At 39.6% G+C, this 24,353-nt stretch overlaps 1 protein-coding gene across 1 annotated transcript in view; it reads right to left on the bottom strand.

Annotated features, from left to right (window-relative positions):
* The window catches only part of LOC149224623 (putative serine/threonine protein kinase IRE4), a gene marked incomplete at its 5' end in the record, with an annotated part of 486,106 nt that overhangs the window by 434,527 nt on the left and 27,226 nt on the right, over positions 1-24,353 (bottom strand). Inside the window, 4 exons of the mRNA XM_089388232.1 lie at positions 2,214-2,386; positions 6,877-8,367; positions 8,784-8,963; positions 9,137-9,228. Of these exons, the coding sequence (XP_089244358.1) occupies positions 2,214-2,386; positions 6,877-8,367; positions 8,784-8,963; positions 9,137-9,228 (1,936 nt within the window). The remainder of the gene's footprint in view (positions 1-2,213; positions 2,387-6,876; positions 8,368-8,783; positions 8,964-9,136; positions 9,229-24,353) is intronic.

Here is a 24,353-nt window from a genome sequence, read left to right on the forward strand (position 1 = left end):
GTGGAGGTAGACTTTAGTCAAGGATTACCAAATCGCATGATATTATATCATAACAATCAGCGATGGTTCCAGGCCCTGGACTATGAGAATACAGCCTTCAGATGCCACATATGTCTACAAATGGTCATCTACAAAGTGCCTATCCACAAAACAAAAACGATAGGAAAAAAGACAACCACAAAAGCCAAAAGGATGGCAGTTTTATGATACACAGGCAGCTGATCGAGAAGAGGAAGAACCTCCAGAAAACACCTCCAACAACAAATATAAAGAAGCAGAACTCCCTGGAAACTCCACAGAAATCAATGAACAAACCACCCAGAACAATTCAAAGAAGGACGAGATCGAGAACTACACCGCTTTAATTCCAAGGTCATCCACCCGCAGCAGCAAAGTGAACAGCACACCCCTGGGAAAGAACTTAGAAGTTAGTGGCACCAAAAGAACACATGGATGAGAAGGCTTTGATTCTGACAAAGAACTGCCATCAATTACCAAAGAGACACAAATGTCTATTGTTACATCCACACCCAACACTGGTGGTTGGGAAAAGTGGAAAAAAACCTATGTTGCCAGGAAACGTGGATTCGAGGACGTGTACGGGTGCGGGGACGGGGACGGGGACGGGTATGTCATTTTTCAAAACAGGGTGCGTGGGTTCGTCGAGGGTATATTATAATATATATATAATATAAATATTATATTTTATAAATTATAATATATATGAATTTGTATATTTTTCAACTTTAAACAAGAAAACTAAAATATTTATGATTTAAACTTTAAATATTTAAACATGCACATCATTGAACATTCAACATTCACAATGAAATTTCAAAATTTCTAGTTTGATATCAAGTGCAAATTGGAGTTTACATATTAATAAGAATCATGATATATGTCCATTGTCATACTACATTCAAAATTTGTCTTAAGGCATCTCCAAACAAGAACTGGGAAATTTTAAAATACTAAAATAAAAATATCTAATGGTGAACAATGGCTTCCTCAAGCGATGTCATCAACATCACTCAAATCTTCAGTTAGCATGCTCTCCAGGTAGGGATGACTCTCATCTTGAGGCTCTTGCTCATCCATAGCAATTAGAGGTAGCTCAATAAGGCCATCTGGTTGTATCTCCTCGTCCACACACATAGCATCGTTTGTGTATTGGTCCCATCTCTTGAAAGGACCCTCGTATCCAGGGTCTTTTCAAGATATGAGACAAAGAGTGCTATGAACGTACACTAAGTTCTCTGCCTTCTTTGAGCCCAACATATTTCTTTTTACTAAATGGATAAAGGAATAACTACTCCAATTCCTCTCGCAAGATGAAGAACTAGCTACCCAGAATATTAGGGGAAGCCCATTAAATTAATTAAAAAATAAAATATAAAAGCTAAAATGAACCCCAAAGAACCCAAAAGAACCTGATTTTGGGGTTCCAAGTACCCATCATCAGGGTTCTCCGTACCCGTCAAGACAAAAGAACCCAATTTTTTTTAAGAAGAACCTAGTTTTTATGGGTTCTTCGCAGAAGCACCCGAACCCGAATCTGGTACTTGGGGACGAGAACCCGGGACGGGTTCGAGAACCCCACCCCCAGGTTCGGGAACCCAAGCAACATAGAAAAAAACAAAGGTAGAAAAGAATAGATTAGTCTTCTGGATTACCTATAGATCCTGAGAAATTAGGACATGATTATTATGCATATGCTATTATGCTTATTAGCATCTACAACATGTAATTTTGCTCATTGTGAATAAAATTACGAAAAAAAATACCTGCACCATGTCCTGTATTTAATGTGTTACAAAAAGTAGAACCTCCAAAATGGTTGGATCAGCATCAAGGAAAATGAAAGTGTTTCTAAGACTCTACATGTGAGACCAGTAAGTACAAAAAAGGGTATAATTAAAGCTTTCCATCATAGCAAAAATGACATAATCAAGTACGCAATTAAACAAAAGGGTGGAGAACCAGTTTCAGAAACTATACTCATAAAGTCATCTAGCATATAACTGAACAATTACAATACCTTAAAAGTTTTTCTAGCCGACGTCCAATTGTATCCACAACTAGAGCTTCAAAAAGCTTTCCATCATAGCAAAAAATGACATAATCGAGTACACAATTAAACAAAAGGGTGGAGAACCAGTTTCAGAAACTATACTCGTAAAGTCATCTAGCACATAACTGAACAACTACAATACCTTAAAAGTTTTTCTAACCGACGTCCAATTGTATCCACAACTAGAGCTTCAACCTTGCAGTGTCGCAAAATATCCTGTAAATCTTGCATGCAAGCAGTCAAGTATTCTGTGGCTCCTTCCTCAATGGGATTTGTATTTGCCACACAATTTGCAATATCTACAAGCTCTGTCATCTGCAAAGTCAAGGAACAAGTAGAATAAAACAGCGAAAGCATCATGTTTGGCATATTTCAGATCAGATCTGCAAAATAAAATCACAGCAGCGTAGAATAACAAAGCAACACGTTATAATCAGCAGTTAGTTCCACTGAATCTCATTCAAGAAATAAGATGACCCCAGCTTTGAAATGATGCAGCGATGGTGAAAGAATGTGTCCCTATAGATGAAACTAAATATAAAGGAAAATCCTATAAATGGTTACCCTTACTGGAAAAAAAAATTATCATTCATAAAAAATAGGGAAGCGGAAGTCATCATTTCTGCCAGTCTCCATGGTCTTGATTGATGAGTACATAATACATATTCCTAACTAGTCCTTACATCTATACAATATTGATCTACTTTTATTTGTATTTTTGTATCATGTGCAAACATGTGCACATTTACACATCATCCCTATAATTAGGGAATGAGTGGACTGCATGTCAAATTTTAATTAGGGAATGAGTGGACTGCATCTCAAATTTTAATTAAGGAATGAGTGAAGTAAATGACAAAATGTAACAGATAACTAATTGCATATAAGATTATTGTATGCTAAGAGAGGTCACATGGCATGGCCATGCAAATCTACCCTTTATTCTCCTATTTGATATCCGTCTATAGTTCACTAGGAATACAATTTGATTTTCAAGAGCAAGTATTTTAGTCTCTTTGCTCACATAGACATCTGCTCAGATTTTCTCATCTTTTTCCACCTCTCGCCCATATCAATTGGTACCAAAGCCTAAGATCTAGCCTACCATACAATAGATTTAGATTATCTTTCAATTTAGATGCTCACATCTAAAATATATTCTTTCACCTCTCAAAAGGAACTCAACTATCCAACATGATCATCAGTTTACAGTTAAACCAGTCAATTTCAAAACAGACTGGTTTGGTTGAAAACTGGTGCAGTTTTGGTAAAAGACCAAACAGGGACAAGTTCTGAACCAGCCTGTTAAGACCCCAAACTGAAAGTTTCAAGACAAGAACCAACCAAAAAAGCCCAACTGGAATTGGTCCAATCCACAACCCTCAAAATATTCAAAGAAGAGAAAAATACATCAAGAAAGGTGTCGCTCCTAAACCCTAATCCAACACTATAAAATGAAATGATTTTCCCCACTCTATTGGCCTATCGTTGGTGGAATGACTTTTGACTATACTTGCTATTAAAGTAAATTATAAGGTAAATATCAACATTAAATTGAATTTTTGACATTATAAGTCAAAAGTGGGACCCCCATTTCAGGATGTTCTGGACTCCTAGGACCTCACATGAAGAAAGTAGAAATTGAGGTGCTTGTTCAGTTCTAGCAGACATCACAGTTTTTCAACATATCAGCATATCAACAGTAATCAAGACTCTAGTGGGCATTGCAATCAAGATGCTAATGAACTATTTTTTGAGGATCATGCAGACATCTATTTCATAGTAGAAGGGAAGAGATTTCAAAGCCACTATCATATCCCCAGTTTTGAATTTCAGCATTAGAGATGAGTTTGGTGAGAGGACGCAATTCCGGCACCGGGACTTAGGAGGAAAAGAGAATATTGTAGCTCTAGTTTAAAGTGGGGATCACAAGAAAGAGAAATTTGACCCAAGGAGGGAACTCGCACTCTTGGAAGAGAGAGCAAAGAGAAGGGACTGCGAATTATGAGAGAGAGAGAGAGTGGGGACCATAAGGAGAGAATGAGCCCCGAATTATAAAGAGAGCAAGAGGCATTCATTTTGGTCATTCATTCATCTATTCAGAAACTTGTCTTTGACATAGCACGCTTGAGCAGAAGCCAAGTTTGCAAGTGTTGTTTAGCACACGAGTGTCTCCGAGCGGAAATCTCAACCCTTGCTTCGGTGGATTTCGAGTGCCAGCCCAAGGAGGGCGTTCCATCCTTTTCTGATTGTTCCAGCAGTGGGAGTGTGAGTTTGTGTGGAGGAGTCACTAGCAGTAGCGCAGGGACTGCGCAGTGCTTGGAGGAGACACACTTGGGAGTTGAGGAGTGAAAGGAGTTTGGACCTAAAACTTGAGGTGCACTCTTTCCAGCACCTCATTGTACACTCTTCATATTATAATAAAATGGCTCAGCAGCACAGTTTTGGCTTTAAAATGGCGTTCTGATGCTTGAGCATTTTTCTGTGTGTTTTTTGCTATATTTGCTTTGTTTATCATTGTATATTTCCATTAGGAATATTACAGCCACCAAGTGATATTGGCTTCATGATCAGAGTACTTTAAGAAAAGGCTATCTCAGAGTCCAGACTACTGGTCTTCTTGAAGGAAAGGAAGGATTCAAGAGTGGTGCTCTCCCACTTCTTCAGGAACATGAATTGAGTGCCAAAGCATTTGAAATGTTGTTGGAGTACATGTACACTGACAAGGTAGTTGTTGGAGTATATGTACACTGACAAGGTGATGGATATTGATCCAAGGATTTTTATGAGGAATAGTTTACATTATAGTGGATTGCTTCATGGTGGGGAAGAGTGTGACAGTAATGATAAGTTTAGATGTGTTAGGATGGCACAGCAGATATATGTTGGAGCATTCTATAGGAATATTTTGGATCCTGGAATTGATATGCAGGTTCTAGATTGCTTGAGGGCAAACAATCTCAGGAAGGGAGGACTATAATGTCCCTTTTTGAGTGATCACTTCCGAAGAATGACTTAGTAGCCTATTTGATTCTAGTAGGCTATCGTCAGAAAAAAGGGATTAATTAATTTAATTGTTTAAATGTCATTTGGGTGAAAAAGCAACATATAAAAGTAACATTGAATAATTAAATTAAAAAGGGTTATAAAAGAGAAACCCATGGTATTCTAATGATAAAGTTATAAAAAGAGAATTGGAGCTCACTCTTGATCATGCATTGGTTATTGTATTTGATAATTGATTTGAGAGCTCTTGGAGCTTGAATGTAAGGGTGAGAACCCAAGTAAGGACTAGTCTTCAGTGATGAAACCATCCACCCTAGCTGGTGAAGAGGAGGGATCACTCAGATTTCTCACTAGTGCTCAATGTTGAAGGTAAAAATATTATTTTGCATGTCAATCTCTTCTTTTGGAAGCCAAACCCCTCTCTTGGAAGGTTGAGTTATCTCTTGGGAGATCAAGTTATTTGGGAGGAAAAAGAATTTATGATAGAGGCTGAGTTCTCCTACTATTTACAGGTCGAGTTTATCCTACATTTGGCAGGCCGAGTTCTCATCAAGGAGCCCTTTTCTTGTGCACGCCAAGTTCCATTTGGGGGTCAAGTTAGTTGGTAAAGCCAAGCTGTTTTCAGAATGCCATGGTCTTTGAGGAGGCTGTGTTGCTTTGAGACCAAGTCCGAATATTATCAGCAGGCCGAGTTTCATCTTTGGAGGAGATCGAATACTTCTTTTGGGAAGAGACCGAGTTTATTACAGTGGCTGAGTTTATTTGTGGAGAGGCCGATTTATTGCACCAGCTAAGTTTATTTGTGGAGAGGCCGAGTTTTTGCAGCAGCTGAGTTTATTTGTGGAGAGACAGAGTTTATTGCAGCAACTGAATTTATTTGTGGAGAAGTTAAGTTTGCCATGTGGAGACCGGATTGCTGAGGAAGAATTGTACTACTTTGTGAAGGCTACAATTCCTGGGAATAACTCACTTCCACATGACCCGAGGTATGAGTTAGGTGGTGATAACAGGCTGTCTGGAAGTGTAAAGAAGGGTTTTGTAAATGGTTTCCAGCCCTCCAACCATTGGATGTAACCAGATTGGTATATGAAGCAAAGGCTGTTGTTTTTTCTACTATTTTGAAGGTTGTTGCTGCTTTCTATACATCGATTGTTACAACTTATATTGGGAGATATTGAGCAGCAAAATAAATGGTATTTTTACAAGATTTTCATGCAGATTTATGAGTCAATAGGGTTGATTTAGTTGTCAAGATTGATGTACTGCATAGCTTGTTGATTTTTTCCTTGCATTTTGGACTTCTTCATCAAGTAATGTTGTGACTCCATTTGCCCATAGGACATGGCAACGTGCCACTTGGTCTTGCTTGTCTTCTTACTCCTTTACCTAATAAAACAAAACATAACCTACATTCTACAACTCTAATTTTATGAACATCTTTACAAAGGACAGATTTGTAGTCTTATCAGGGAACCCTGCTTTGTGCTTGAGAAGAGCCGCCCTAAAGCAAAGGGAGGTTCCACTGGACAGTAGGTAGAACTTCTAAAAGTTACCCTAGGGTTTGTACCTGGAAGATTGGACTTATCTTATGTGTAAATTCAAGAAGTGACAAGTACCAAAACATAAATGATATCCTCCAATCAATCACCCTGAGACAAAATTGAAAAATTCCAAACAAATGCAGAAAAAGAAATAGAAGACATGAAATTGATATCCAAATCTCTGATAAAACCAATAAGTAACTAACCAAAATGATCATAGAATATGTCTCCAATACAAAGACTGTAAATGCAGCATACCTGAGATTCATCTTCAACTTCTGCTAAATTATAACGTTCCAACCAGAATAAATCAATGTGATTGCCTCGTGGGGTATTTATGCCTGAACGCGGAGTCATACTTCCTATTGATGATGGTGCAACACCTAGTTCATGTTTCAGTGACAAATTACTTTTCACATTCCATGAACTGGGACCTTTAAACTCTTCAATACTAGCTCCTATTGATGAAGGTGCAAAACCCAGATCCTGTTTCAATAAAAAATTACTTTTCAAATTCCATGAACTGGGGCCTTTAAACTCGTCAATACTAGCTGTATCCATCTCATGAAGGTCTTCAACCATTCCTTCAACACTTTTATACGGCCAATCACTAAATTTGGGAAAGTGACTTTCATATCCATCTGTAGTGTAAAAATTTTGCATTTTTGCAATGTCTGGACTGCTTAAAGATGTTCGGCAGCTTCTTGGAGTGTACAATTCTAATATCTGTTCAAGAGTTTCTGCCATCTTTAACAGCCTTTCATCCACGTTTAAACTATTCCAATCACACCTGTCAGCATATGCACATATGTAAGAATGGGGTTCTAAATGTGAGGTTGGTACTACCTCTTCACATATTCTACAAATTACTGATTCAAGATCTTCAACATTAGTCTCTTGATCACCAAAAGTACCCAATGTTGTCTTATAATGAATCTTGGAAGGGGAACTACTATGTGCTCCAGATTCCTGTGATCCAGTGATCTCATCCCAGTTCACAAATGACTTGTTTTTTGGGACTGCTGTTTTGACAGAAAATTTGCTTGAACCTTCCATGAAGCTTTCCATGGATTTGCTATGAATTTGTGATGCCAAGGATGTCATGTCTTTTGTTAAATCTACATAATCCTCTGTGAGGGGAACATTTCTTTGATCAATAGAATAAATACTTTTTGTCGTTGGACATTCAAGTCCACAAGGAGCGGATTCTTTCTGCACTGTTTGTTTACCTGAAAACATACTTAACCCATCCGTAGCCCTCCTATTTCTGGGAACATCTCCATGCTTTTGAAAATTCTCAGAACTAGCTACTACTTTGGCTTTCTTGCTATCACCTTGCATCCAGCCGATTTCAACAGAAGGAACCCCTTTCAAACATTGTTGAAACTTATGAATTGAGACTTCCGGGTCTGGACCACTCTCTTTTTGGAACTGTAATAACCTAGTACATCGTGTTAAAATAAAAAGCATCTTTGTGTGCAGTTGCTTCAGTAACCCCATAGGCATCTGTTGCCTCTTATCAGCCAAATCTTGTACAATGCTTTCACAATGTCTCCGAAAATCACTGGGGGACATCATTGCACACTCACGTGCCAGAATAAGAAGATCTTCAATTTCCTCCTGCCAATCTGGACTAAGAGAAACTTTTTTGTCAAGAATTTCAACAACATCTCCAGCAAATACTTCAAGTTCTGAGTTCACTTCTTCTTTAGCAGTGTTGAACCTAGCATGCAAGGCTCCTAGGAGTTCCTGTATGATTTTAAACAGCATAGTGTGCTCAGAATGCAGAAAACAGTATTTTTACAAAACAAGGTCAGGTTACACAAACCGATAGCTAGCAGAATGAAAATATAGATACCATTGAAAATAAACAGATAGAATCTACTCATTTGCCTCGAATGCAGTTCTACATAACAAGACAGCCTCCAGTAGAGAAGCAACACATGATACTTCAAACCAAATCAAAGCATGTAGTTTCTGACAATGACAACTCATTTCCCAAATTTGCCTTCAGTTTGGGCAACTTTTTCTCAAGCTAGAAAAAACATGCAGCCATTACCAAAGTATGGGATTGAAAATCCTTGCAGGCTTGCACTATTAGGAAAATCAATCAAATCAACAAATGTCACGACATAAGATATTATCATAACAACCAAAAGGCTTACCTTCAAATCATTGTCACTATGTGCTCGTGGGCAGACTGGACGCATGCCACCCCGGGGTCCTAATTCATGTGAGTAGCTCTTGAAACATTTAGGGAATTTTCTAATGTCTGATCTTTGAACTGAAGGTTTTTTCCCCAACTTATCATTCTCATTATAAGTATTTTCATCTTCATTGGAAATCTGTCAAGTAAAATCCAACACAGAATGCTACTTATTCAGCAGGAAATATTTCCCACTAGAGAGCATGGAGAGAGCCAAAAATGTATTAAGTAGAGCAGCATTGCAACTACATTTACAGAAATACAAAATATACTAACTCAGAATGGCCATAATAATAGTTAGAGCAACAATACCTGAGTGTCCTTTGGAAATGTATCAAAATTCTGGTTTGACTCCTGAATGTAAGCTTCAAAATGGAGGGAAAGATTCCCTCTCCTGCCATGACCTTTTCCATAAACATTATGAAAGAATATTTCAGTATTACTGATTTGTTACCATAAAGTTACTAAAAGAAGAAAATCTATTGATAAAAACATCTTAAGAAGTTCAAACCACAATGTAGGTGTAACTGTACTTGAAAATGACTATCTGGGCAAATATCCCAAGGCAACAACTTCATTACATCTAACGCCCAACAATTACCCCTGGACTACTTTGCCACGTGTTACGTAACTACCTTAAAGTCACTCTCACAAGAATGTAACGTTGATGATTCCACAAGCATTCTTGCTCGGACTCTTCAGACTCAGCCAGTTCTCTCATTTTCTCCTTTAGATACAGTGTTGAGTAGCTCAGCTGTGGTATATCAGATCCTCCACCCTCACCTCTCATATTTACAGATGCACTTATGGATGCTACAGATCATTTACAGCCTGTTCTACTTTGATATTGGATGTATTGGTGTTCTTTGCTTGGATGTGGTGCTATAACTTCTTGGTCTTGCTGTGGAAGTGGTAAACACTAATGACATCTGATACATTTCATAATATTTTACTTTTATTCTTTGCCATGTCATACCATAGGGGGCATGGTTTTCTTTTAGAATTGTTGTCATTACTCAGATCAGCTTGTACTACTGGGAAACTGGTTAAGATAGCATCTAACACATCCCAATCATACTTAGCACTTTCTGTTGTACCCCTTCACTCCATCCCATCCATAAAAGGACATTCCCCTTTCATATTTGACTTGTCAAAGATCAGAAAATGGTGTAAATGAAGAAAATCTTAAGATATTAAAGCCTAAAAGGCTAAGAGGTGGAGAACAAACAAAGTAAAAAGATAATAAACGTAAAGCTTGAAGGAATGCCACCTTGCGACGAGGCCTTCTACCCACCAAAATCGGTAACCCCATAGGAGAAAAAATTTCTCCTACATTTTACAGTCAACCAGACAGCCCCATGTGCCTCCACCACTTGCATCAACCATGTGCTTCTTACCCATCTAGCATTAGCACTTGGACGAAGGTGGGTTGCCATTCAGAGTTACTTTGATCATTTTGCAATCAGGTGCTTATACTTGTTTGTTTTGGGGCATTTAATATGGATTATGGAGTGATTTGGAAGATTGAAAGACCTTGACCGTATTCTTGTTCTCTCACCTTACCAAAGAGGTTAATCTTTGACCCTAGTCCATAGGGACCTCCCTTAAAGACCTTTCAGTTATAGGAGGGGCACTAGCTACCATGATTGAGATAGTGTGTCCATCTTCCCTATGTCATACTTAACACCTTCCATCCCACATTACAAGCCCATATCTCACCTGCATTCTTCAGGTACAACTTGTCATTGCTTCATGGGGATTTGGCACTCACATGTTCCCATACCTTGAATAGGGCGTGAAAACTTGGCTCTAGGAGGTTGATGCATCTAAAAGAAAAGGAAAAAGCATGCCATGGCCACAACAAAAGAAAGAAAAATAAGAAATGCAAAAGATGGTCGAGCCAATAAGAACTAGCACATGGGAAAAAGCCTAGCATGAGCTGAGCTCTATCTACCTCATATGGCCATCATCCTACTCCTGAGCACATGATGCTCCATTATATCAAAGAAGCACCTAATAGGGTTGACCTTAGCCACCCCTACCTAGGAAGAAAACACCTTTGCAAGATCATGGTCCTAATTTTGGAAGGGATCCTTATTTGAAGTATTAAATTGCCCTTAACATCAAAGTTTGGTTCTGCCTCTCAGCAAAGGACAGAGCTTCAGATAAAAGCTGGTATTCCCTGGGCTTTCTTCGACGGGGCAGCACAAAACAATTCCACTGGCGCTGGAATTATTATCCACCTTAGCTCAAATCACTCTCTAAAAGCCTCTGTGGGTCTTGGTCCGGGTACAAACAACTTTGCCGAATTATCAGCCTTAAAACTCCTCCTTTGCTGGCTTATTCATAGACAAGTCCACACAGTTCAGATTTTCGGAGATTCCTCAAATGTAGTAAACTGGGTCAATGGGAAATTTAGATGCAGAAATTATTTATTGATGCCATTGCTAGAAGAAATACAAAACCTTAAATCCTATTTCACTGTTTTCTCTCTTGCACATATCTACAGGGACAGGAATGTCGAAGCAGATGAATATTCTAAAACAGGTTTACAACAGGCTGTGGGCTCGTGGCGGATAAAGGAACAGGTCCAGGACCAGATTCGTGAGACGGATCTGGCCCCATATACTTAATTTTTTCTGTTTTGTTCAAAAGATCGGATGGGGCCAAGTATTAGTACTTTTTTTTCCTTGGCGTTTTTCTGTGTTTATATGAACCAAAAAAACAAAAACTTAAAGCTTCTTATTTTTTGAGAATTCTATGGATAAAACTTTTATGGAATATTTCTGTAAAGTTGCGGGCTGTTTTCCTTTAATGGAGGCCCGTGGATACTCGACAGCCTTTTATTATGCGGCTGAGTACAGGCAGTAGACATCAGGGATCTTAGGATCCTATACTGTGTATTAAAGTCATGAAAAATGACGAACCATGGGGAAGGTTGGCACCTCCTTGTATCAGGCAGTTTGTTGATCTGCTGGATGTTAACTCATCTCTTTTGTAGCTCTTTTATTATATAATAGAAAAGCTCGGCTTTTTTCTTTGGAAAAAAAAACATCAAAGTTTGGTTCAATTAGATGCATTATTGATCTTTGTCCCTAATCACTAGTTGTTTGCACTAGAATCCATGTTGTTCTTGTCCCTAATGGTTGCTTGCTTGCACTAATAATCACATCCCATAGCAAGAACATCAAAAAAAGAGAAATCTCAATAGTCATAATACATGTCCATAGTTGTTGAATAGTTGTGCTTAAATAAGCCAAAAGTATAACAAACTCAACTAAAATAGTTGTAACAACCTATAAGAGTCCTAATCCATCTAATAAGGTCGAACTCATCCCTTTTGTTGCACAAAATATGGGAAGATTCCACTAAATCACAAAACTGCCCCTTTATTTAGGGATTTTTGGGTGACTGGTCAAGTTTGACCAGCGTTGACCAGGCCTGTTCTAACTCATTTGGACTGTGCCAATAGGAGTCTATCCATCCTTGGTTCCCATACTTCTCGAATATATCTTCAGTTTCCACTCAGGTGTCTTGCACATACGACTTCAATGGAGCCATTACGGGAAATTCTGTTCTAGTCAAAATAATTTTTAATAACCAAATTTTACTAAAAATTCTAAAATTTAAAAGACATAATTATTTTACCTTAATGTGCAATAAGAGGCAAAAATATGGCAAATATGACCATGGTATGATGGTAAGGGATGATAAATAGATGGATTATGCATGGTGAAAAAGGGTCAAAATTGAGGGCCAACAATGTGCAAAGTGGCAAAACATCCTCGTGCAGGAGGTGTCCATGTGAAAATTCTTACACTGAAGGAACCCCTACTGCAGCAAATCTGAAACTACTTCACCCTATGTCACACAATTCGGGTTCGAATTCGAGTTCGACAGCGATTAAGTTCGATTCAAATTCGAATTTTCGATGAGTTTCGTATGAGGTTCAACATTAAATTCGACTATACAAATTTTTCAACATATATATGACATAAAATAATAAAAAACCAAAATCAATTAATAAAACTATATGAGTAAGAATTCTTAATACTTATTAGTAAACATACCTGAATAACTTAATCATAATAGCATCTAATTATCAATGACATTAGTTAAATCAAAATGTAAACATACACCACTGTAGTTTGCAAATACAAAAAGGAATGGCATAATTTTCAATCTTCGAAAGTTAAAAGAAAAGAATATGTATAATGTCAAATACTTGTAATCTTGGAAAAAATCACATAATTAAAACATAGTCAGAATTTAAACATACAAATTACAATAGAACTATATTGCAAAATCATGGAGAAATCACAAGCCACAAATCATGACCGCGATTCATTTCATGCTCCAAGCGGCGGGGACAAGCAGCGTCTAGAAATTGAATTCAGCAAATTGTATAGAATACAACACACAGCAACAACACTGAGCACAATAGAGCGAGTACACTCAGACTAAAGTTGGCTTGTGAAAATCTATCAACAACCATGGTAAATAAAGCCAAACCAGTGGCCAGCGTGGGAAACTAATTGGCGGGAAGAGGAACAAGAGAAAACCATGTGTTGCCCATGGTTCTTTTCATAAATCTTAAAACAACTAACAAAAATCACCCGAACTTTAACCTCGAACCCCAAAAAATATTTTAAAAAAATTATAAAATTCAGCTTCAGGTTCGTCTTTAGGTTCGCCTTCAGGTTTGAATTCGTTTAGGTTTGAATTTGAGGTTCGACAATCAGGTTCGCCAAACCTCAACATATTTGAACTTTTTTTTGGGTTCGCCGAATTTCGAACCTCAAGGTTCAAATTCGGCGAACCCTGTGACATCGATTTCACCTACTTGATTGTTTAACATACATTATCAAGTTATTCTTTTGAATACTGAAGCAAATTACTTTGGTAGCCTACACTAATTAAATATTTGATCTCATGAAACAAAAAACAGAGCAAAGAACAAAATACATAGGACACACTTATTTTTGGACACAATAGTCCCCGGAAAAAACCCAATGCGGGAAAACCGATGCAGCAACTCTAAGGGTTTATTATTATGCAAGGGAAATATCAGAATACAAATCTAGGATGTTCATCTAGCAATCATTTACAAAGAAAATACTGGCGGAAAATCTGAGTGAGTTTTACCTCACTTCAGCTGGCAGAATTTTGGTTGATTCAGCACAAGAGGGGCTAACCCCAGCTATTTCTGCGTCGGCTCTGCATTGCCCTACGTCACCTTCTCTGCCCTCTGTGTCGGCTCTCTCGGTTGTTCCGGCAGTTCTGGATTCTGTGTGACAGGCAGCTTTTCTGCGTCAGATTTACCCGACTACTACGTTGCCTCTGCGTCAGCTCTCCCGGTTGTTCCGGCAGTTCCCGACAGTTCTAGCAGTTTCAATTGTTCTTGCAGTTCTGGATTTTGCGTGACAGGCAGCTTTTCTTTATCAGCTCTCCCGGCTACTGTGATGCCTCTTTGCAAGCTCTCTCCGCCTCTTTGTTCTGTATTTTTCTGGAAAGTCCTTCTCCCAGTTTCTCTTTGACCCTCAGCTGCAAGCTCTCCCAAAATGATTTTCCTCCTGAGAACTTCTCACCTCAGAAAATCGATTTCCTCAATCTCTTTGTGTATGTTTCCAAATGAACCCCAAGCCTCCATTTTATACTTTTCCTGTTGAGTCTTCAACGGCAGAGATTAAGTCTCTAATCAACGGCTAAGATTAAAACATGACTTGATCCGCCTTCTAGATCATTATCACCCATATTTTGATTAATACCCATTACTATTTTAATTTCCCTAAGTTGAGACTTAGGAACTCCATTAAAAAATATTAATTATTTTAATAAAATACAATCCGAGTGGAATTTCACCAAATGGTTTTTGGGTTCTTTAGAACTCATGTGCCTTAGCCTCTCCACCAATTTTCAAGGCTAGAGCACTTCTGATGCTACCAAAAACTAACACTCTCTCTTAGCGAGGAAAGTGCTCTAGCAACAATGTCCACTTGCATACTGCTCTGTTTCAGAAGCACCTCCTTTCTGCACTGTTGTGGCCACCAACACTGTGTTGTTGCTGCTACTATACTATTGCCCGTGACACTGCCACTACCACTGCTACATCTGTACTACAACTCCCTCTCCAATGTTGCATCTGTACTACAACTCCCTCTCAAATGTTGCATTTGCTATGCTACTAGCATTGCCACTGCTAACACTACATCCGTACTGTGACTCAGTTGCTGAGAGAAGCAACTGAAAAACATCCAAAATTAGTTGAACTTAATTCTGTTCAGCATAATACAATGATTAATTATTTTAATTAAACCATCTCTAGGTGGAATTTTCCCAAACAATCATAGGGTATTGGAGAATACATGTATTCTAGCCTCTCCAGCAAATTTCATGTCTAGAACACAACCGATGGTACAAAAATCAACTCTCTCTTAGCGAGGAATGTGTTCTAGCGCTGCAACACACTGAAGCAACACCTTGTCTCTGCGCCACCTCATGTTATGCTGCTAATGTTTGGCTGTTGCACCCCACAAACTACTGCGCAACTCTGGTTAAACACTGCATCTGTGTTGCTGTTGGCCCTGTTGAACTACTGCCAACACTGCAACTCTCTCTCCATCTGTTGTTGCTACATCTGCAACAACTGCCAAGAAAAACCATCCAAAATACTAAACCAATTGTGGTCAGTGTGATGCATCTGTCACCTGAGTCCTGATTGCTGCTAGACTTTGCGTTGTCTCTTAAGCATCTACGTTGTTTGTTGACTCTACACTGGGCCAACTGCACTGCTGCCAACTCTCCTTTGCGCTACTCAGTCTCTGACCTACTACTAGCTTCTACATCTGTCACTCTGGCACGTGACTGCACAGACTGCCACTAGTTTGTCTTGCTACTGCATGTCTTGGGCTCCTGTAGCAAGGTATTGATTCATGAGGTGGACCCCTCAAGAATCCTACCCATCTTGTAGCTCTCTGGGACTACAATTCCAAATCACCCCACCTCACCCCTAGAGGCATCTCCGCAATCATGGCAAACTTTCCTCCAATCTAAAGGACAACCTGTTGATCTCAGCGGATGCAAACTGTTGATCCTACTTCTCCTCTTTGTCTTTCTTTCTAAGAGGACAATGAGTGTTGTAGTGGCCAATCTCACCACACCTGAAACACTTGATCTTGGAAATGTCCTTCTTTCTCCTGCACTACTCTTGCTACTCATTTGATGCAAGGGCCATGTTGTCGCGCGGATTGGCACGACAACGCTCAGACCGGGGGCTGTCACTCTGATCCCCGATCCCTCCGTTTAAGCCTGTCTCCCGCGGCTAAGGGGGGTTAGTCCCTGTGAGATGATGAGACCAACTGTCGACCAGTTGGTTGGGAGACACGAGACACGATATAAAAAGCACTCGACGGATTTGATTAATTTAGTAGACCAGTGCCTTAAAAGATGATTACTTGTTAGATGATATAAGAATATGGACCATGAACAACAATCGTTTATCATTAAAAGCAAGATATCTGTTAAAACCACATAACCAAAAACGATATCCGGCCACTGAAAATTTTGAAGAGATAAATGCCTTAAAATACCACGAGAATCCTAAATCATTGACCAGATATCAACTTCGTATCTCTACTTGAAAATTCAGCATGAAAAGGTATAACATGATAAACAACTGAACCACAAATTTTTATATTTTTCGAGATTTTTTTTTTTTTTTTTTTTTTTTTGAAAATCTAAAATAAAACTTAAAATCTAAAACATTAACTAAATAAAAACTACAAAATTTTAAATCTAAACTAAATAAAAACTACAAAATTTTAAATCTATACTAAGAATCAAAATTTTGCAAAAATTTACAAACGGAAACTAAAACTTAATTCTATTCACTTTTTATTTTTATTTTTTATTTTTTTTTATTTTTTATTCTTTTCAAGACTTTACATAAAAAAAAATCTAAAAATAAACTATTAAAATCTAATGAAATATGAAACTAAAACTAAACAAAAGAAAACTATAAAAATTCTAGATTTAAACTAACCTAAATTAAAATCTAAATGACAAAACTACGCTAACCCCTTTTCATTTTTATTTGAAATGTGATAAAAAAATAATAAAAAAATCCAAAGTAATTAAAATGAAAAAATTTAAAGACACATACGGCCCAAACCTATGCATGAAACGGAACAAAATTACTGTGCCAGGCAAACCCAAACGTGACCAAACAAAAAACTTTCGCTACGTAAAAATGCGTTAAGATGCAGAACCTGACCCCGTGTTGAAACGCAGCATGCCACTGTGCATTAAAATGATAGATCCCGAGCATTAACAAATAGAAACACAAACGATCCACGGGAAAACGCTGGAACGATGAGGTATTACCTGCGGTTTTCAGTTCCGAACGGCGGATGAGTGAAGCTTGAAATCTTCGACGGCGGACAGAGAAACCTCCATTGCTTGCAATTTTATTTCCTTGATATTTCCTGAGCTTTTCTGAGTTTGAATAACCTCGATTTGAATCAGGTTTTGCTACCTGCTACCGCGCGTACTTGAAGATTTTGGCACAATGCTTAAATCAATAGCTGAGCTGGTGGTGCGTATATGGTAACGATAGAATCAAAACCCAGCTGTGACGTCTTTCTGATGCCGTTGGTATCGATTTGAGACTGTGCGTTTGCGGATTTGACGCGGAACACATGAACTTTCGACCAGGGAACGAATGCCGCAGACAGAGCAAGACTTAAGTCGATTTTGGAAATTACTTGATCGTCATTTACCTGGAAAATTCGATTGATTCCTCTCCTGGACATCTTCGTTACCAGACGGCGGAAGACGCGGGGGCGAACATCTCATATTTTTTCTGCTGTTTGCAGCAAGGGGTCACGGAATATGCTTCTCGATTTTCTGTTGTGGAGTACTTCTGCTACAGCCTCATAAGCTACAGGAATCTTGCTGCGGTTGGGGTGCGCTACAGGACTAGTCTCATCCTTATTTCTGCTTTGAATCTTGGCCCGTAAAAAAAAAAAAAAAAAAAAAATTAGCGCAAACGTGTGGGCGGCTTGATGGTGGATGAGAGCACGTCGTTGTCAAAAATAAGGAAAGACATCAACAGTTAAAGGACTGACAGCAAATCACCAATGTTGCAGAGCTAAATAGTCCCAGTAACAGTGGGTGCACAAGCGGTTGAAAAAGCTAAGGATGATGACAACAGTGAAGCGTAATAATGATTGAAATCTGGCAACCTGATCACAAAACTTTCTGTTTTTATCATTCAGAAACCTCTGGAGAAAAACCCTATACTTGCAATTTCAAGAAAAACGAAAACCCTAATGAAAAATCTGAAACCCTAGATCCAAAAATAAATTTGAAACCCTGAAACAGATGATTAATTTACAGATATGGCCCCTTACAGCCAGATTTAGCCATAAATACAGAAATATTTTCAGATTATCAGAAACTTGAACTTTGCTGTGAACAGAAAGAAAATCTCTCAATGTAAAATACGAAATAAACTTTAAATGATTAACCCAGGGCAAAATCAGCTGGGCTCTGCAAAGAAAAGCCTGTGGGAGTCGGCTGGTTCAGCCTAGAACTTCCCCAAACGCCCACAATTTCCTTCAGAAAGGTTTTCCTGCACATCTCAAGCAACCATCAGCAAAGAGAGAGAGAATGCTGCTAGATCTCAGGAAATAATGGAGATACCTGCCATTATTCCAGAAACCCTACAACATTCAAACCCTAGCAAGTGAGCAAGATACCTGTACTCACAATACTCTGAAAACAAGCTATTACTAACGGCTGAAAACTGAAATATGCAGAAAAATAAACATCTCACAGCAATTCCAGAGAGTAACACCAGCCAGATTTGAACCCCAAAGTCTTTTTATTAACCAGAAAATCAGATTACAAGAGAGCTTTTTCAGTACAAACTCACAGATCAGATGATCTGAACTAACCCCTAGCACCCTACTTAAAGGAAATGTCTCCAACGGCTAGTTCGAGTGATCCATGCTGAAATGATCTCGACCGTTGATGAGGATCAAGACATCTCTTGATCTCATCCGTCGATTTATTCACTTAAAATATTATTATTTTATTAGTTAGGGTTTTTGCTTTATTTTTTAATTTTTTATTATTTTTTATTTATTTCATTTTTTAATTTTTACTTATTTTATTATTTTTATTCATTTTTTAATTTTTTAATTCATTTTAAAATGGATCATCGAACTAAGCCTTCGGAAAACATCACCTAGGACCTAGGACTTAGGACTCATGAGGGGATTTAAAACATTTTTCGACCCTCAGGACACATTACATCATGACTTTTACAATTTACATCTTAAGGGAGAAAACCCCTTTAACATAGACCCTCACAAATCACCCAGTTCTGCGACACAACTATAATCTAGCAGATCAACACACTAGGATTCTCCTAAAATTCCAATGACAAAATCAATCCCGGCTTTGGGGTCAGGTTTGAAGGAAAACTCTGCCGATCCGTGGATCGGTGAGACGAAAAACCTTCCGGAACGTAGATTATCATCAGAAAGTTAGGTCCACCTAGGCAAATTACATACATGACTCATGTCTGCTAAGATTATTTACAATCAATACATGCAGACTGGGTTTACAATCAAAAAGATCAAGTTGCTGATGATGGGAGGATGGCACGGACATGCTGATCAGGTGCTGCCCCTTTTTGCCAAGAAAAGGGGGATGTACTGCATGGGTAGTTGACCGGTAGTGGTCAACAGGCCACATCCTCCTATTCCTTCACTTGCTTTGTCACATTGTTGTTGTTGCCACTAATGGTGGCCTTCACCAAATCTCGGCTCATCTCCTCCTGCTACAGATCAGCGCACACATGTTCCCAATCTGGCAGTTTTTCTCTACCCAAGATACTCTGGACAAAAGCTTGTCATTCTTCATAAACATTGTGCAACGCTAATCGTACAAACTCTGTAGGTGGTTGCTGTTGCCACTAATGGTGGCCTTCACCAGATCTCGGCTCATCTCCTCCTGCTACAGATCAGCGCACACATGTTCCCAATCTGGCAGTTTTTCTCTACCCAAGATACTCTGGACAAAAGCTTGTCATTCTTCATAAACATTGTGCAACGCTAATCGTACAAACTCTGTAGGTTGGGGCGTTGATCCTACTGATGCCAGATGATCCCATACATTCTGAATCCTAGTAGGGAAGGGGTCTACACGCTCCCCTTTATGCATCCTCGTGCATCTTAGCTTCTCCTCAAGATACATTTTCCACTGCTCGAAAGATCCCTCATATAGCGTAGTTAGCGCTTCTCACATCTGTCGAGCATTATCTTTGCCAGCTATGTGAGATACCACATGATCTCGAACCCCATCAAGAATAACCCTCTTAGCTCTCGCTATCTCCTTGTACTTCTTAAGCAGATCTGCATCTACAGGTATAGCTACCACACTATCGACATAAGTTTTGAGATCATGCTCATCTAGAAAGAAGGAAATTATAGCCTTCCAGATCACATGGTTGGAGACTCCGTCCAACCGATCTTGATCTCTCAACCCAGCTAATGCCATCTCTCTGAAAACGTCAAACTTCTTCCTCTTCTCCTCTGTGCAGTTGCTGCCAAGCTATTCGCACTCCCTTTTGGAGTGAAAATCCCGCACACAGCTACCACTGCTCTACTAGGAAAAATAGAACTTCTTAGCTAGAAGTCCCCTCAGGAAGGAATTCCCTCAGTGTGTGCTCTCCTCTCCTTCTAACGCTATTTTGCCAGCAACTGCTGCAAAATGACTGCGTCCCAGCTGAAGATCTTCTCTGCATGGAAACTGCTATGCTACACCCTCTACCTCTGCGAATCTTCGATTCAGAAAATTTACTCTCTGTCGACTCACTCAGAGAAGTAATTTTCGACGAAAATTAGCCCTTGTGGCCAATGGACTACACAGCCATTCTATGGTTTCGAAATGTTGTCTACGCAGTGTTTTCGAACTCCCTCTTTTGCCTACAACTAAGCTCTTTTGCTTACGATCTGTGCTCTAATACCATGTACCTGATTCCTACTGCAGCAAACTAATGATATTTCTCCTATTTGTTAAATTACTTTAAACAAATTACTTTTAGTTTTCTACAGCAAATATCGAAACACATACACTGTAGCCTACACAAAATAAAATATTGCACTGGAGAGAAATAAACACATACACACATTGCACCATTGTTTTTGGAGAATGTCCCCGGAAAAAACCAACTTGGGAAAAACAATGCAGCAGCTGAGGGTTTTATTATTACGCAGAAGTTTCTGAGTACAAATCTCTAGATGCCCAAACTGGCAATTTGATACAGAGAATATACTGGCAAAGAGGTAGTGAGAAAAATCTCACACTGTCACTGGCGATCCGAATCTGATACAGGCTCTAGATGGCTAGCCCCACGCTGCCTCTATGCAACCTCTGGGTCAGCCTATGCAGATCTACGTCACAACCTCTAGGCTCTACGTCACAATTCTTGTTGGTTGATTTGCCTCTAGAACTTCGACTCTCTATCCTTCCGGTCTCACACCCCGGCTTCTAGCACTAGATCTCGACTCTCTAGCAAAATTACGAACTCCCTCTAAAGCTCTGCGCTGGCTTCTGAACCTCTTTGTGCCTTCTCTGTCTTCCACTCTCCGGATCTGGAAAAATCTCCTCTGGCCTACTATCCCTGCCCCTCACTGCAAGAAGATCACTCGATCTCTCTCCGGCAACTCAATGTTGCTACTCTTGAGAAATTCAATCTCTTGATCTCACTATCTCGATATGTTACTCGAGTGCCCATCAAGCTCCTTCTTATAATCTCTCGTTGGAGCACCAACGGCCAAGATTAAAACATAATCAAAGGCTAAGATTAACTAGGAGTTGATACTCGTCTTCTTCTAGAAGATTCGCAACAAATTTAATTAATACCCTTTACTTAATCACATTTCCTAAGTTTAAACTTAGGAATACATTAAAAATGATTAAATTATTTTAAGCAAACCAACTCTAGGTGGAATTTTCCTAAACGATTTCTGGATATTGGAGAATACATGTATTCTAGCCTCTCCACCAAATTTCGTGGTTAAAACACGACCGATGCTACAAAAATCAGCACTCCCTCTTAGCGAGGAATGTGTTTAGCACTGCAACGCACTAAAACAACACCATGTCTCTGCACCACCTCCTGTTACTCTGCTGATGTCTGGCTACTGCTGCCCACCAACTAATGCGCAACTCTAATAAAATGTTGCATTTGTTCTGATGTTGGCCCTGCTGAACTGCTGCCAACACTATATCTGCACTGCAACTCCCTCTCCATCTACTGATGCTGCAACAACAACGAAAAAACATCCAAAATACTAAACCAACTATGGTCAATATGATGCTCTGTCACCTGAGTCCTGACTACTGCTAGACTCTGTGTTGTCTCTGAAGCCTCTACGTTGTTGCAAACTCTGCACTGTGCCAACTGCACTGCTGCCAACTACGCTCTATGTTGCTTAGTCTCTGACCTGCTACTAGCTTCTGCATTTGTCACTCTGGCACGTGACTGCACCAACTGCCACTGGTCCATCCTGCTATTGCATGTCTTGGGCTCTCGTAGCAAGGTATTGATTCATGAGGTGGACCTCCTCAAGAATCTTGCCCATCCTATAGCTCTCTGGGGCTGCAGTTCCAAATCACCCCACCTCACCCTTGGAGGCATCTTGGCAATCATAGCCAACTCTACTCCAATCTGGAGGACAGCCTGTTGATCTCAGTGGATGCAACCTGTTGATCCTACTTCTCCTCCTTGTCCTTCTTTCTAAGAGGACATTGATTGTTGTAGTGGCCAAGCTCACCACACCTGAAGGACTTGATATTTGAAATGTCCTTCTTTCTCCTGCGCTGCTCCTACTGCCCCTTTCATACAAGGGCCACGTCGTCCTCTTCCTTCACTTGCTTCGTCCCACTACTTCTGCTAACACTGACGGTGGCCTTCACCAGATCTCACCTCATCTCCTCCTGCTGTAGATCAGCACACACACATTCCCAATCTGGCAATTTTTCTCTACCCAGGATATTTTGCACGAAAACTTGCCATTCTTCAAAAACGTTGTTCAATGCTAATCGTACAAACTCTGTAGGCTGGGGCGCTGATCCTACTGAAGCCAGTTGATCCCGAACATCCTAAAAACTAGTAAGGAAGGGGTCTACACTCTCCCCTTTCAACATCTTCGTGCATCTCAGCTTCTCCTCAAAATACATCTTCCGCTGCTCAAAAGATCCCTTGTATAGCGTAGCTAGTGCTTCCCACATCTTCTGGACAATATCTTTGCCAGCTATGTGAGATACCACATGATCTTGAACCCCATCAAGAATAAACCTCTTAGCTCTCACCATCTCCTTGTACTTCTTAAGCGCATCTGCATCTACCGGTACAACTACCACACTATCAACATAAGTTTTGGGATCATGCTCATCTAGAAGGCAAGAAATTATAGCCTTCCAAATCACATAGTTGGAGGCTCCATCCAATTGATCTTGATCTCTCAACCCAGCTGATGCCATCTCTCTAAAAAAACATTGAACTTCTTCCTCTTCTCATCCGAGCAGCTGCTACCCAGCTATTCGCACTCCCTTCTGGAGTGAGAAATCCTCCACACAACTAATGTTGCTCTGCTAGGAAAAATCTAACTTCTTTGCTAGAAGTCCCCTGAGGAAGGAATTCCCTCAGTGTGTGCTCTCCTCTCCTTCTGACGCTACTTTCCCAACAACTGCTGCAAAATGACTGCATCCCAACTGAAGATCTACTCTGCATGGAAACTGTTGCGCTTCACCCTCTGCCTTCGCGAATCTTCGATTCGGAAAATTTACTCTCTGTCAAATCACTTAGATAAGTAATTTTCCACGAAAATTAGCCCTTCTGGCCAATGGACTGCGTCGCCACTCTAGGGTTTCGAAATGCTGGCTGCGCAATGTTTTTGAACTTCCTATTTCGCCTGCAACTGAGCTCTTCTGCTTACGATCTATGCTCTCATACCATGTGACAAATCGGTGACCCGATTCCTACTACAGCAAACTGATGATATTTCTCATATTTGTTAAATTACTTTAAACAAATTACTTGCAGTTTTCTACAGCAAATATCGAAATATGTACACTGCAGCCTGCACAAAATAAAATACTGCAAAAACTAAATACTGCACTGGAGATAAATAAGCACACACACATATACATCGTTTTTTTTGGACAATGTCCCCAAAAAAACCCAACTTGAGAAAATCGGTGCAACAACTGAGGGTTTTATCATTATGCTGTAGTTTCTGAGTACAAATCTCTAGATGCCCAAAATGGCAATCTGATGTAGAGAATAAACTGGCAAAGAGGTAGTGAGAAAAATCTCACACTGTCACTGGCGATCCAAATCTAATCCAGGCTCGAGATGGCTAACCCCACGCTGCCTTTGCGCAGCCTCTGCGTCAGCCTACATAGATTTGTGTCACAACCTCTAGGCTCTACGTCACCCTTCTTGCTAGTCTAT

This window comes from Pinus tabuliformis, chromosome Q (genome assembly GCF_031772625.1).
Source record: "Pinus tabuliformis cultivar Carrire ecotype Pingquan chromosome Q, CPIR1, whole genome shotgun sequence".
NCBI classification, from domain to species: domain Eukaryota; kingdom Viridiplantae; phylum Streptophyta; class Pinopsida; order Pinales; family Pinaceae; genus Pinus; species Pinus tabuliformis.